A 16054-nucleotide genomic window follows, 5' to 3' on the forward strand; every position below is an offset into this window, starting at 1 on the left:
GGGTTTTCTGCACGATGTGGAAGGTCGAGGGTAAAATTTCTAATTACGCACTCGAAATTCACTTTACGCACTAGAAATTCACTTTACCCACGATTTTGACTTTTACCCACTTCGTGTGGAAAAAATGGGACTTGTCTTTGGTGCGTGCGATAAAGAGGTTTTTTGTCATACAATGTACCATTTTTATTTTCACATTTATTTTGAATCATTTGTATTAAAATTGAAAAACCACTCTTACCTCAACAACAGGTGGCACTTGCTGTCAATTTTCTCTCGTCGAACTAGTGTCAGAATGGAAAAATGAAGAAAACTGGCAACATAGCTGCACTATAAAATCACAATTGTTGTTTTTCAAGTTTTACTATCGATGAGGTTAATTCGTTGTGTTTTGGGTGATCCCATGGATTAGGGTTAGGGTGAAGAGAATCTGTAAGGGTAGAACGGTGTAATATGGCTTCCTTGGTTGCTGATTACGGGACCTCTTCAGGATCTGAAAGCGAGGATGATTGCAGTGATAATGTGTAAGTAATTAACTTACTCCTTGAGTTTAGTAAGGAATTTTGGAGGTGGAGTCTTGTCAACTTGATGATGATGATGTCTGGATTTCCTTGAAGGTCTAGAGACGAAGGAGATGACGACGAAGACATTGTGAATGATTCCGAGAGGCCCAACAACTCCAGCACGAAACTTCCACTACCTACTCCAGATTTCAATGGTACCCCTGCCCTGAAGACATCAGTCTTCATAAATCCATTCGTCGAGGCTGAAAAAGCAAAGAGTGCGATTTTAGAGAAGCATGTCAAGATGACACCGACACTAGATGACACCAAGATGATCAACGGAAGAAAAATATGCTGGAACTACAGGAAAGGGAGATGTCGATTTGGACACAATTGTACGTTTGCCCATGACTCGGATTTGCACAGAAGTGCTGGTGAATTAGAGTCGAGTAGAGCACCCGAGGAGACCATAATCTGCCAGACGAATTTCCACAATCAGGGTGGCCATGAGGATGATGACGAGATCGACCAGGAGAACAATTTGACCAAGAGAAAGAAGCGACCTGGACTGGCGCAGAACCTCGTACCTGGTAAGAAAGTCTTGAAGATGTACAAAGCACAACAGGCCAAGGCTGTCGGTAGATAGATCCAGATTTTCAACGTATTTAGTAATTAATTGGGCTTCAAGGAGGATTTACCGTTGAGATTTTTATTCCCTTTTAGCCAATGAAAAAATATAGCTTTTTCGGATTTTATCAGTATTTAATGACTCCCAAAAGGTCAGATCGTGTAATAATGATAAAATGCAAAAACGATGTATTTTTTGGAGTCGATTCAATTAATCAGTTCTGAGAAAATAAAAAATTCGTCATTTTGGTTAAAAGTATTCTGAACAAATATGACTGTAACTCACGTGTGAGTTGACGTTTGTTACCTAAAAAAAGCCCAAAAAAATGAAAATACTGGCAAGATTGGGAAATCGACTTATGCCCTGTGGGCCATTGCTTCCAAATAACTCCAAATCACTGATAAACATAAATAATTCTAAGGTTTAATAGGTGGAGCGACGTAACTATTGTAAACGAATATTTGCACTTTTACCAAATATCGTAGAGTAGATTTTGAGATATAATGATGTTTTTTCTGAATTCTTATTACTAATCTTCCTAATGAATTCAATGGGAGTAAATACTAAGAGAATTATGGATTCTGGTATGGAGTGGTGGAGTAATTGTATAATTATTCGTTTGGTAATTTCATCGAACCTCTTGTGGAACACAAAATTTCTTCCAAATTTCTACCGTTTATTTATTTATATGTATACATTTTTTTCACATTGTCTTCTAGATCGATTTGTTATCGAAGTAATTACCGATTTTATTTGAATATTTTACGACCTCATTCCTGATCCAAGAAAAAATGAACGTTTCTGTACAATTTTTTCATCTCTACGAGATCATTTAATACTTCCATACTCTTGTAGAATTTTACAATGTTATTATTGATTCATCAATAACTTAATATTAATCGTAATCAAACGCCCAGTTATGTGAAATAAATGATCCAGCAGATATAGGAATTATCCTATTTATTTCCTTCTTTTATTCTCATGAATATCACGTCGATATCTTCCGTAATAGAACTGAGAAAAAATTTTCTTAGAGTAGATCATCTGTTTTATCCTCTCCGTGAACAATTCAAAATAATTAATAAACTGAGAAAATCAAACAGGAAATGAAGTTTTCCACAAGTATTACTGGTAAAAAAAATTAGTTGATAATAAAAATTAATGCGCGAACTTATTGTTCGGACCGTTCCATTTATTGTGCGAAAAACTTTGAACGATTTAATTGTGAAACAAATGAGCAATCAATAAAATATATATAACTAGTTAAAATATTTTTATCTCATGGTTTTTTTGTTCACATCCATATTTTTATCAATTTGTCCTTTTAATAAAAATTTAGTGGGAGAAATTAATAGACGAATGGCAGACGAAGGATATTTTATTCTTAAAATCTTAGGTACAACGTCGAATAGAGACAAGTTCGCCATCATTTATTTATCTCCATCATTAAATGATTGCAGTGACATCATTCATTATAGCATTCATCATTGAAAATATATATGAAATCGTTTATTTATTATTTTTTATAGTGTTTATGCATTCGAATATTCTTGCAGGCACTTTATCTCGATTTTCCAGAGTATTTCAAACTTTTAATGATTCAGTTTTTTTTTTTTCTTCGTGACAAGTTCTTTAACTTAATTCGGTAAATTACGGTAAGTTAATTAAAATCATCGGACAATTAAAAGTTGGAATTAATTTGAAATTTTTTAACAACCATTTTTCTTGCAGGAGTTCAATGATGTTAACAAATAAATTAGATATTTAAATAATCAATTAAGGGAGATTCGAGATTTTCTATCATTGTTGAAAATTCTTTAGGTACATGTCCATTAATTAAGTACTACCAATGCTACTGATAATTTTTTTACAATTTTCTCATCATTTTTTTTACAAGTTTTTTTTAACACCAAAAAATTTTGACTTTGGCAATCATCAATGATAATAAATAATAGGTGTTGAGGGGAATTTAATAATTCAATCGTGCATTCGTGAAAATTGGTAAAAATGATTTTTTGTTTTGATAATTAATGTTTTTTTCTTGCAATCACACCGTAAAATTATTCGCACAATTATCCGTATTTCATGTGCAATAGTATGTGAAATATTATTATTTATTGTAACTGCCCTTAACCCTTGAATGCTTAATCAATAATTATTTTACCTTCAAGTACCAAATTAAATATTTTTCACGTATTTGAAAGTATTGTCGAGGGTCTCAACCATTCTGCCATCTCAGGATCAGTCATAGCGAGCTAAAAATCCAATCCAATTATTTACTCTCTTTAATAATTTTCCATCAATTTTAATAATGTGAAATTAATGATTGCCATACAGACAGTGTAAATGAATTTGTTAAATGTTAATTTTGAGTTATTGCTCATTTCACGAATACACGATCTATAAGAGAGATTGAGATGAAACTCCAGTTAATCAAATACCCAATAATTTTCATGTACTTTTTCATTTTCTTTCAGTAATTCGGAGAATCAGTTAAATTAGTTGTGTGTTTATTTATTTTTACAAGTGATTCTGACTCAATGTCATCCCAAGGATGTCAATGGCATGATATTGAATATCCCAGTGAAACCACTTATTTCTCTTATTAAGCTTAAATTCATTATCATTATTTTTATTTCTTTGTTTTTTTCTTGTAGGTTTATCACATTTAGATTTTTCTCAGTAATTCTTAGTAAAACGGAACTCCTCCGTGTCAAATACTTCCGGTAGACTTTGAAATTACTTAATTACCTGTTATTCAAGGATTGAAGAAAATACTTTAATATTAAGTACAATTTTACCAACGATTTTTTCATTTCGTTAAACAATGATTAATTGAAATTAAATCGTTTCTCAAATGAGTTGTCTCAATGGTCAAAAGGAAAGTCTAAGCGATTCTACATCTAACCACCACTCAAATTTAAATAACCGCGAAGCTTAATCCACATTCAACTTTTAATTTACATAATGAAAGATTTTTATGACGAAAATAATGGGTAAAATTGTTGTCAAGTGGTAAAACGTAAAATTTATCAAAAAAACGGGCGTAAAGTGTAAATAAATCGGAAAATTAACATTTCAGTATAAAATTAATTCCATTATCCTCAATAATTCTCTTTAAGAAATAATAATAATAATAATAATAATAATAATAAAAACAATGTAAAATATTGAAAAAAAATTTGGCCAAATATCGTTTTACCACTTCCCGACAAATAAATATAAACCCCCGATCTCTTAAACACCCCCTCAAATCTTCAATCGATTATTGAGCGCATTGTTACAATCACTATTGATATTCTCATCAATTTTCTTCTGACTACACACACCATTTTGTTTAACCCCATTGAACCCTATCTCAATACCATTCTGCCTATCATAAGCATTTTTATCACCATTCACTCCATTATCTTCATTCAACTCATTAACCCCATTAATCTGGTGTAATTTGTTGTCATCCTTGGTGTCACAGTGGTTGTTTGTAAAATTTACCCTCAGTGCACCGTTGGTTGCGCCTGGAAAAATTAATTCTCTTTTTTTTTTCTCATCTAAACAACTCGGGGTATGGAAACGAAAACACGGGATGAAGGCATTATGATTATTAATCATGATGATAATCATTATGATGGTTACCTATCAAAATAACACATCCCAAAATATTGCCTCAAAAAATAACAACAAAAAATATAACAAGTCTTTTTTAATCACAATCGCAACAAGTCACATTATAAATTACAGTATAATATCTTGACTGGTAATATTTCTTTGTAATATTCTGAGAGATAATTGAATAAAGTTTCGAGCGATCACCATTACGATAATTAAAAATGGACTTACTGTGTAAATAGGAGTACTTGCTGCCAGTGGTATTCCACTCCTCTCTCAAGCTTAGATTGAACATACTGTAATCCGGATTGCCAGTGACATCTTTCTCGATTGATAAAAAACTCGGCAGAATGTTTTTTAGTTCCTCACCAGCGAGGGCTGTATACGTCTCCAAAAGCATCAATCCCCTACACCTGGAGCACATAAAAAAAATGCATTGAATTTTTTTTATATTTTCAATAAAAAAGGACATCCTTAGGATGCAACCAGATCGGTACCTCGGGTGTCCAGGTTCCCGGTAGATATCCAGCTGAAAATACTGATTATTGATGAGAAAACATCTACGTCGCTTGAATATTGTAAAGTGTGAATCGTCACGTTGTGCAAGCATATTCAAGTAGTCCCGATGCGTCAGCTGAGTCTTCACCTCGACGACTTGTCCGCACATTTTCGGTCTCCTCAGGGTGTGAATGTACGACCAGTGACCTGAGCCCACCAATAAAAAATCAAATATAATAAACATATCACGATTAAACGATTAAGCCCATGTTTATTTAATATTTCCCACCTTTCTGTCCACGTTTACGTAATCTCGCCTGTAACTTGGGTGTTTTGCTCTGCAGATAGTTGTGTACAACATCAAAGTCCTGAAATGGTGGAAAATCACTGTCAGCTGGTAGAGGTCCTTTAACCAGGAATTTGACTTTCCGAGAGCTAGCTCTCAATCGATCACCGGTATCAATCCCCAATTTCTGACAAATACATTCAATCATGCGACAGATTTTGGACTCAAAGTCCTGGGAATTATCGATAACATCGAAGTAAGGATGTCCAACCCAAGCAGCAGCTGCTTTGTAATCGAGCTCACGAGCTAGTTCAACACCTTCTGATCTGCACGCGTGATCTTCAGTCGAGTAGAAATCCTCAGCTCCATTCGCAGCTGATACCATATGAATAATCTGATTGTATCGATTATCACGGAGTTCCACGTTATTCCAGCCGTTTGAGGATGTCATCAAATCCCATTTGTCCTTGGAGATAAAAGCTGATGCGTCCATTGCACCGCGGTCGCAAATTATCAGGCAATTTCTGCTGCATGATTCACCCAGCTGGAAGAATGTATTCTCGATTTGGATCATCGTCTTCAGAAGATTCTCCTGGAATTTGAAACCTGCAAACCATATTTCATCCTTACTCCATCGAATAATGTTATTGTGTTGGATAAAAATAAAAAAGAAAATTGAGCAACTGCTATTTTTAGGTGGAACTATCAACAATCTAGCTTCTTCCAAGATATCATTCTTTTAAATTCATAACTAATGGTTTTGTCATGTAGCCGGAGAAATTTCACACTGAAATGACAGTCTGACCTGATTTACTCTTCAAGTTCTCCTGGTATATTTAAAGATGCAACGGATTTCTATTGCCAAATAGTTTTCGCTTTTCTACCACAAAAATAAATTTGTATTTTATGTATCTTCATTATTTTCCTTACGAATTGACAAATTGCAATCGATAAAATTCACTTTCTTCATATTATATCAACCCAATAAAAATTTCATTCAATTTATCTTTGAATAAAAATCCAAATCCTGTTATTCGTCTTGATACATGTATTTGTTTATCTCCTGTAAGAAATATATATGCTAAAATATCAATGATTTCGAGTGAAAGTCGGTCCTAAAATTAATAACGACGCAAGTTAATGAGCAATTGTCAAATTAAATAGTAAATAAGCATGATAATTCTGGGGATTTATCGAACAATTAGCGTCTAGAAATGAGAGATAGAATAGAGCTCTAGGATCAACTCCGGAGATTGAGGTGAACTGATGAAATACCATCCCCTGGCACTCACCCTCACCAGAGCCGACCTTGAGTAGCTCCGGCCACTTGGCTTGACTATCATCAGTCATGCTCCAATTTCTCAGTGTCCTCTTATCCCCAGAATATTCACATTTTGGTGACTTCAATCTGTCAATCTCAATCGTACGACTTTTCCTCCATAATCGACGACGTGATCGCACTCTCTCTTCATCGATTACGATTGTAAAAATAAATAAATAAATAAATAAAATATAAATCGATGGAAGAATTAAAATCGCATGCGACAGATTAAATGGAAAAAATTTAGGAGAATATGAAAGGTGAAAGAATGGAGATGAAATTTTAATCTCAATTATCACGGAGAATTATTATCGCTTTAATTATTGATTTTTAATAATCATTTATTATTTTAATCGAATAAACAAGCACTGGTCTGCTAAATAAATTGGCATTTATCCAGGTACTGGCAATTGAGAAATTGTCAGCTGGCGGTTTCGTATTGTAGAATTAGTCACGAGTGATTTATTCCGTTGATCACGTGCCACGTCGCGTTTTACATCAATCAACGTGTGTTATTTTAAAAATTGAATTTTCAAATATTCACCTTTTTATTAGATGCGAAAAGGGATTTGTAAAACATGAAGCCTAGGAAATAAACTGCGAGAAACCCCACGGAAATGACGAGTCACGTGTACTTGAGAGTGAAATGAAAAAAAATAAATAAAATAGAGTAACAAATTATTGTGCAACTTGAAAATAATTTATATAGTAATCAATATTTTTTATTGCGGATAGACATTTTTTTTTTGGTTTGGATGAATAATAATTGACGATTTTAAAGATGATTTATCCACTTACGATGGGATTGCATATTGATGCAGTTCTTGAAACTAGTTGCATCTGAAATATACCTGGCAGTGCGCCACTATTTATTTTCGTGTAATGATAAACAGTACGAAGAAAAGAGAAACGTATAATTTCTCGTATTCATTGTCTGCGTTTTGATCACGTGTTTACACGAAAGGAGATGAAAGTATAGAATTCTCAGGAAGAATCGCAAGATTTGAGTGGAGAATAGATCGAAGAGAACAATTTAATAATAAATAGTCAACAATTTAATAATCCATAGAAACAGGAGAAAGGCAGAAGAAAAATTTATGATTATTGGGTGTTGTTATAATTAAATGGATTTACTCTCATGATTTTTTATTCATGAGAGGGTGTGGATGCTGATCAATCGTTGAAAGCCCTTGAGGCTATTGCATCAGACAATTCCGCTTGTTAATGAATTTATTAATGAGCAAAATATGCAATCTGTTATTTTTTTTCAGCTTCTTATTACGCTCGGGAGTTTGACGAAGCTCTCCGTTTAAATTACACTTACTAAACAAATTTATTCCCAGTACAGCGATTTCATGGGAAATAACTTTTCTTCGCAACTCGAAATTGCGAGGATTTTAAATTTGAAATAGCAATAATTTGTAATTGGAATTTTAAGAAATCGGTAATTCGAAATAGCGAAATTTTGCACTTGGAAAATTCAGGAGGAGAGGGTGAGAATTATTTATATTAATTTATAACTATTTTTTTTAATGATAATGACTTACCCTCTTCTGCTGTGAGATCTGAGAACTTGATTCCACCACTGTAAGGTAAAGAAAAAGCAAAAAACCATGTTGAGATAATTATTACAAAATAATCTTAAATCAACTTGAAATTAAAAATACTGAAAATTAAATGGACTGAAAAAATTGAATGGCTAAATGATTCGATGATCGAAGAAATTTTTTGTTATTTTTTTTATTTCAAATTTTAATTGAATAACTTGAGTTCAACGAATTTGTTGCAACAAATTGAGGAAACGTGGCAAAAAGGAGCGAATCGATGCTTTTGATTTTTACGATTTGATTAACCCGATGACGACTGATTAAAAAAAAAATTGCAGAATAAAAAATTGCTGTGCGATGTGTGGGAAAATTTCAATTTTTCAAAAGTTTTCTCCTAAATCGTCGCATTAAGGATGTTTAACAATCTTTCAGAGATATTTCACGTTTTTTATAATTTTCTGGTAAATTATTGATTGACATTAAAAAATATAGCGTCCTTAAACATTTGCCGAAATTTCCACGCGTTAAAAAAAATTTGAAAAATAAACGCACGATTATGAAAACGTGTGTCATTAAATAATGATAAACCCAAAAAAACGATATATTTTTTCGCGTCAATCTGATCTAGGATTTCCCAGAAATTTACAAAAAAAAATAATAAATAACATGAAAAATGAGGAGAGATCGGCAATAACTCATTAAGATTGTTGTCGCACGCAGTGTCTGTAAATAATTTTTGTAGAACAATAATTTTGCAGCTACTTTTTTCGACTATTCGCGATGAAAATTTAAACAAAAACTTGAGTAAATATTTGAGACGACAGCAACCTCAACGAGACAACTGAAGAATTACCAGAAACATGGAATTTCGTTAATTCTTGACGTTCCATCAATTAATTCTCTTTTTTTTGCACTGTTGTTACATTTGTTAAATAGCATACCTGAGCAGCACAGTCGCTGTCTCGGGGACACGGAACACCTGAAAAATAAGACAACCACCACTCTATCGAATCCACAACGCAGGAGGAATGAAAACCTCGAATTTCACCCCAGAAATTCAACAAAATCCCAAGCAACGTTATTTTACCACTAAAAATTCACTTCCCAACGATTTTCAATAAAAAAAAATGTCTCGACAATCTACGCGACATCATTAAAAACATTTATTATTTACGGGAGATTTTTAATTTTTTTCATTGGTCTATCACTCGAATATAAATTTAATAATCTTCCAATCTTTGATCGCGTCATTAAAATCATTAATGAATCATTCACCCACCTTCCATCCCATGTTCTCAAAAAATGTGCAGAGACGAGTCTGGCCGGTGGTTTTGCCCCCGCAAGGACCTGAAACATAAAAAAAAACGAAAAATTATAAATATATTTGAAGATTCATCGAAATTTCATATTTATTTCAATTTTCAATTAATTACTCCTCCCATTTTTTCACATCTACATCCAAAAAATTTTAATGAACTCATTTTTCCTTCCCACTGGAAGTTCTGTGATTCAACAATATAATTATTAATAATAATATTTAACTTGTGTTTATTTTTTGAACTTAAAAAAAAACAAAAAGGAGTAACATTTAAGTTAAAAATCTGAAATTTTGTGGAATAATGAAAATTACGTGGGAGAATATATGGGAAAAATTCCAGGTCGATAGGTCAAGCATTTTTCGAGATATATCGATTTTCCGAAAAATCGTTTTGTTCGAATATCTCAAAAACTACTTGACCGAATGAATTTTTTTTTATGTCAAAATATTTATCAGGGTGATACCTATCACATCCGATCGGAATATCTCGTTTAAAAACGCGTTTCATTGAAAATCGATTGACTTCCTGATAACCCTCGATGAAGCGACCTTCACCTTGGCTACGACCTTGACAACAAGTCCCCGACAATAGCATACTCATTACCTTCATAATTAATGCCCCAATAATCTGCTAATAACCGATCCCACAAATTCAAAAATAAATAAAACGTACACGAGATTATTGTCAAATATATCAGGCACCTACTGCGCAACTAGGGAAACCTGTAAAATTCCATTTCATTAAAAAAAAGAATCTGTTTAGTCCATTTAATGTTCAGATATCTAAGCGGAAAAAAGAATTTTTACTTGATCTTCAATTTTATGAATTTTTATGAAAGTTTACGCGAAAAATTATTTAAAAAACAGCAATAAATTGATTTTATTCTTCATTTTGGGGTCAATCTTTTCATGTTTGAGACACTCATTACCTTATCAGGATTGTGATAACACCGATATCAAGACAATTGAGGAAAATAAAGCCTCAACGAGAGACAAGTTTTTTCTATAAAAACAAACAATACGAACATGATATGTAAACGTTAAAGTATCGATGACGTAAGTTTTTGCAAGGAGAAATAAATTGTGTTCTACATTCTTTCCTCCAACATTTGCATTTTTTATCTTCATATTGAAAAATTTATGATGGGATTCACGTAAAAAAATACACGAGTTTTCGATTTTTTATGACCCCAAAATTTTCTTAGTCGTGAATCAATTTTTTTAAATTATTAGTAAAGTTTTGGGAATTATTGCAAAATTTTCCTGGGGACGTAGAAAAATTCTTCGATATTTTCCCCGTCCATTAAATGATCCGCTTCTCAGAAGTTCGTAGAAAACATAAAAAATATCATCAATAATTCTTAAAATAAACAGCTATCGAGGCCTTCGTCGAGTCTTCAGTATAAAATCAGAATATTTGAATTAATACTGAGAATAATCTCAATCGTTGTCTGATCCTAATCTAGCATTAATTTATGCAGTTCAATCAACTGCTTCTACCATCAACTCTCGCAATTGCTTCTCTTATCATTGATTACTAATTTAAATGAGCCCCAGGGGGGAAACCGGAAGACGGTTCACGTTTCAAAACTGTTAATATCCGTCGTTGGAGACACGCGACGTAAAATAAATGCCAGGCGCGTGGTGATGTCTCGAGAATCGAATAATTATTCCCACGTTAAAAAAATTCTATCAAATGCCAAAAAAAAAATAATAATAATTCATCAATAAAACTCATCACAACAATCGTCATCAAGTCTGGTGTCCATGGAAAATTAATAAAAATCCCACGAGATCGGCTTATGGCAAAGAATCTAACTAATTCTAATTAATTACCTAGATGAACCCTGAGAGACCCCAATACCCCACAACGATGAATTAATTAACAATTAAATAATCATTGAATTCCCTCCAAAAATAATTCTCTTCTGAATTAAAATGTCCAGAGTTTTTCGATTGAAAAGAAGATGTCTACAAATAGCTTTCGTGAGATTGACATGTAAAAACAAATTAACAAAAGAGTGAAAAATGACAACCGAGAGGGACTGACCAATGAATTTACCCCAGTGGGATGAGTCAAAATAAAAAAAAGTTTGCCATTACCTCCAGTAAGTACGACCTTGTACACCCTCTTCTGCTCCATTTCGCTGACAATTGCGTCTACGATAATCAGCGAATACCAAGAAATAGCTCGACCAAATGAATATCCACTCGGGAATTAGCGATTAAGTGGATTAATTCGGTGGATTAAAAAAAAAAAATTAAATAAATGTCACCAGGACCTACACAACCTCGAGGAAGCGATGTCCAAATACTCAACAATTACTACATGAGCACTTGGCCCATTTCGGTAGATCTTGATATATAGTCACACGACGAATTCATCTGGTCAAACGGATAGTTTTCAGTGGCAGCTTGTCACGCTGACTGCCTTGACTGGGATGATTACCACGAGAGCGAAAAATTCACCACCACAGCCAGTTCATCAACTAAGTCAGACTTACAGAGGATTGACTAAAGTAGAGGCTCAGTTCTGGGGGTTTGAGTGGTCCCAGCGGCATCGTAGTACTGCACCCCAAGAGAGGGAGGGCGCCACACGCAATGGGGGTGTCTGTCCGTCAGCCGACTCGATAACTGGCCCAGTAGCAGTCCCACTGTCAGAGGGACCAGTCGACTGGATGAATTTTATTTCCTGAAAATTTAAAATTTTTCAATTTCAGTGAATACCTTCTCAATTTTCATGCTCGAAATTCGAAAGTTTTATAAAAGTATCAGGGGAGCATGAAAAACGAGGAGGTATTTACTGAAATTGAAAAATTTTTAATTTTTAGAAAATAAAATTCAGCCAGTCGATCGGTCCCTCTGACAGCGAGACTGCTACTGCCCTACTGGGGCAGTTACCGAGTCGGCTGACGGGTGGACACCCCACCATTGAGGCCCCCCCCTCTTTCTCTTGGGGAGGGTACTACAATGCTGGTTGGCTCACTCAAACTCCCACTGAGCGGCTCCGTTCCGGGAGTACCCCACCCCAAGAGAAAGAGGGTAGCGCACACAATGGTGGGGGGTCTACCCGTCAGTCGACTCGGTAACTGCCTCAGTAGCAGTCGCGCTGTCAGAGGGATCCATCGACTGGGTGAATTTTATTTTTTGATAATTTAAAATTTTTCAATCTCCCGTGATACTTTTTTGAAATTTTTAATTCTTACATTTCAGTGAATACCTCCTTCATTTTTATGCTCTCCTGATACTTTTTCAAAAATTTCGAATTTTTAAATTTCAGTGAATACCTCCTCGATTTTCATGCTCCCCTGATACTTTTTTGAAAATTCCGAATTTTTCAATTTCAGTGAATACCTCCTCGATTTTCATGCTCTCCTGATACTTTTTCAAAAATTTAGAATTTTTCAATTTCAGTGAATACCTCCTCGATTTTCATGCTCCCTTTATACTTTTTTGAAAATTCCGAATTTTTCAATTTCAGTGAATGCCTCCTCGATTTTCATGCTCTCCTGATACTTTTTCAAAAATTTCGAATTTTCAAATTTCAGTGAATACCTCCTCGATTTTCATGCTCTCCTTATACTTTTCGAAAAATTTCGATATTTCAAATTCCTCCTCCTCCTCCATTTTTATGCTCCTCTGATACCAAGTGGGCTGACGGGACGACACCCCCATTGCGTGTGGTGCCCTCCCTCTCTTGGGGTGCAGTACTACGATGCCGCTGGTGTCACTCAAACCCCCAGAACTGAGCCTCTACTTCAGTCAATCCTCTTTGGTTTTTTTAAAATTGTCCCAATTTTTTAAATTGACAGAACGGAATTCAAACCAAATAATTGAATAATTATTAATCATTATAACGATTATTTAATTGAATTTTACGGATGATCGTGGATATTTGATTTTGCAAGTTTTTTACTAGAAGTTAAATTCGATTTCAAAAAAAATTTCAAAACTCGTAGGTTTTGGGAATTGATGTGACTTATCTTGAAATGGAAAATGGGGGCCACGTGGCTCGCCCTTTAAATCAATCTCTTTATTTCTTTTCATTAAAAAAATAATATACATAATGTTATGCGAATAATTATAACCGCAACTACAATATGACTAATATTACATGTCCAATCCTCTCAACGAAGCTAAATAAACATGAAAGGATTACTCCCGCCGAGACTAATAACGTACATTACCAGTAATCATAATTATAAAAACCAACTATTCGTCATTTTTTGTTATTCGTTTGCAATGACCAATTTATCGTTAATTTCTCGTTCAACAACTAGATTACTTATAAATTTCCAATAATAATGGTAACAACATTGAAGATGATTTAGTGACATGAGTAAACAAGATGATAAAGTTATTTTTCTAAAAAAAATAAATAAATAAAAAATGGTTATTAGAATAACAGCTATTAATCAAATAACCTGTTAATAAATTTCAGAGGTATGCCAATATCCAAGAGTTGGTCTCTGCTTTTCGCTCTGAGTTCGTAGTAATGATTCACTGCCTCCCAACAGATTTCGGAGAGACTGGGGATTATCACCCAGGTTGACAAAACGTCACTGGTCCTTGGTGTCTATAAATAATAAATGCACACGTTGTTATTTAAGACATTTATAAAGTTATTATCTGGAATTATGAATAATTATAATTAATGATTAACCGTTTGCTCGTGTGTTTCGATGATTCCTCCAAAAGTATACATCTTGCCAGCTGGGGTAACAGCAGCTGAGTGGAAATAAAGAGGTTTAGGTAAGGTGCAGTGAACAATTTTATTCCACTGAAGATTCTTAAGATTGAGCCTCCAGACATCTTTGTACGCCAATCCTCCGCAAAATCCCCCCGATATGATGACATGAACACTCTGTGTCTCTTTATCGAGATATTGGACAGCTCCATGACACCTCCTGGCACCTGGAAAGGTCAATTGACTTCCAGGATCTGCATGGGCATGGAGAATACTCCAAGTGTTTGTCTCGATGTCAAAAGCTGGTATATGCTGAAAGACAAATGATGGTAGCACGATAAATTCATGTATTCATGCAACAACATTATTTTCATTTAAAAAATCCATTAAAAAATACTCACAGAGAAGCCGAAGCTCTGGACACCAGTACCACCACCGAGTACGTATATCCTTCTACCATCAAAAGCCAATTCGTGTCTGTATCTTCCAGGTGGTTCCATGGGATCTCTTCCCGAGCAAATATAAACGCTCTCCCAGACACCTACCCTGAGATCATACCGATGAACATCACACGTGTACTCGTAACCAGTGGTACCACCAACCGTGTAGATAAAATTCTTCGTCTTCACCAGTGCTTGGCCATACTGAGGATCAGGAAGACTCCCCACAGCTGGTAATTGGCATACACTACCGTCAAGCCCCTCCAGGTCACAAACGTACAACTTATTGCTGCAGCTCTCCCCAAATGGCACAGCAGTACCACCATAAAATATCAATTTGTGTCTAAATAATAAAACAGCGGTCGAGGCCAATTCAATTGGTAGATATATCTGTCCGGGATATCGTTGCCACTTCTTCGTCGAGAGATTGAATCTCCATAGCTCCTTGAAGAGGGGCCGGCTTGTCTTCCATACCTCGTCCTCAGACATTTCTGCGTCATGCTCAGGTACACAAGGATTGAAACCTCCTATTGAGTACATGTATTTATCGTCGCAGACGATTCGATGACCGCTCCGAGCTCGGGGTCTTTTTGTTGTTGGAAAGGGCTCCACGATTTCGAACCTGAATGGCTTGAATATGTACATTTTTTTAATTTAATAATTGAATTCTCTCCTCCAAGCAACGCCGAGTTATCTGATGAAATTATTCAGCAGCTTTTGGGGCTGTTTGGATTTTTTCTTTTTGACAGGTTGAAATTTTGGAGAAATGACTTGAGGTGGTGTTGTCCAGAACTTTCCCTAGTCTTCAGTTTTGATTGGACTGGAAGGATGGACACGCACTGGTTTTTAGAAATTACAGCTCGCCGAAGGTCAGGGCACATTTAAAATACACATTTTGCTTTTATTCGGGTTTTGGGAATGAAGACTGGGACTTTGGGTGCTTTTGTGGTTATTTGGTTATTCAGGTCGTGTTTTGGATTGGAACGATTGGGGAGGACTCTGGAGACAATCACTGCAAGATGAAGATTATATATGAGATATATATATGTACATATATAAGATCCTAATATAAAAAGGAGAAAGGGAATCCAATTGCCCTTTTTTTATTATTATTTTTTTATCGGGAAATAGTCTGAAGATCGTTTACGATTTTCATGAAAATTGTCGATTTTTTTTTTTGCATCTTTCGTTATTTCATTATTTGAAATTCCCGCACTAATGTC

The 16054-nt window shown here is 34.6% G+C and overlaps 3 protein-coding genes across 5 annotated transcripts; 1 reads left to right on the forward strand and 2 right to left on the reverse strand.

The window, feature by feature from the left end:
* Positions 1-295: 295 nt before the first annotated feature.
* LOC105269058 (uncharacterized) lies at positions 296-2541 on the forward strand. The gene is made up of 2 exons (XM_011309037.1): positions 296-521; positions 615-2541. Exons 1-2 carry the CDS (start codon positions 451-453, stop codon positions 1144-1146), a joined length of 603 nt encoding a protein of 200 aa, XP_011307339.1. The 5' UTR covers positions 296-450; the 3' UTR covers positions 1147-2541.
* Positions 2542-4234: 1693 nt separating this feature from the next.
* On the reverse strand, positions 4235-12231 carry Ttd14 (TRPL translocation defect 14). Of its 3 annotated transcripts, none has more exons than XM_011309039.1 (9): positions 12209-12231; positions 9666-9733; positions 9328-9365; positions 8387-8424; positions 6811-6984; positions 5522-6124; positions 5232-5439; positions 4966-5147; positions 4235-4643 (listed from the first exon to the last, which is right to left on the reverse strand). In XM_011309039.1, exons 2-9 carry the CDS (start codon positions 9675-9677, stop codon positions 4378-4380), a joined length of 1521 nt encoding a protein of 506 aa, XP_011307341.1. In that variant the 5' UTR covers positions 9678-9733; positions 12209-12231; the 3' UTR covers positions 4235-4377. The 3 variants fall into 3 exon arrangements, with proteins under 3 accessions (XP_011307341.1, XP_011307340.1, XP_011307342.1); XM_011309038.1 differs by lacking the exon at positions 12209-12231 and adding an exon at positions 11808-12202; XM_011309040.1 differs by lacking the exons at positions 6811-6984; positions 12209-12231 and adding an exon at positions 11808-12202.
* Positions 12232-13722: 1491 nt separating this feature from the next.
* On the reverse strand, positions 13723-15834 carry slim (scruin like at the midline). Its single transcript, XM_011309041.1, has 3 exons — positions 14793-15834; positions 14368-14703; positions 13723-14280 (listed from the first exon to the last, which is right to left on the reverse strand). Exons 1-3 carry the CDS (start codon positions 15474-15476, stop codon positions 14116-14118), a joined length of 1185 nt encoding a protein of 394 aa, XP_011307343.1. The 5' UTR covers positions 15477-15834; the 3' UTR covers positions 13723-14115.
* Positions 15835-16054: the final 220 nt, after the last annotated feature.

This window comes from Fopius arisanus, unplaced genomic scaffold, assembly GCF_000806365.1.
Source record: "Fopius arisanus strain USDA-PBARC FA_bdor unplaced genomic scaffold, ASM80636v1 scaffold00064, whole genome shotgun sequence".
NCBI lineage: Eukaryota > Metazoa > Arthropoda > Insecta > Hymenoptera > Braconidae > Fopius > Fopius arisanus.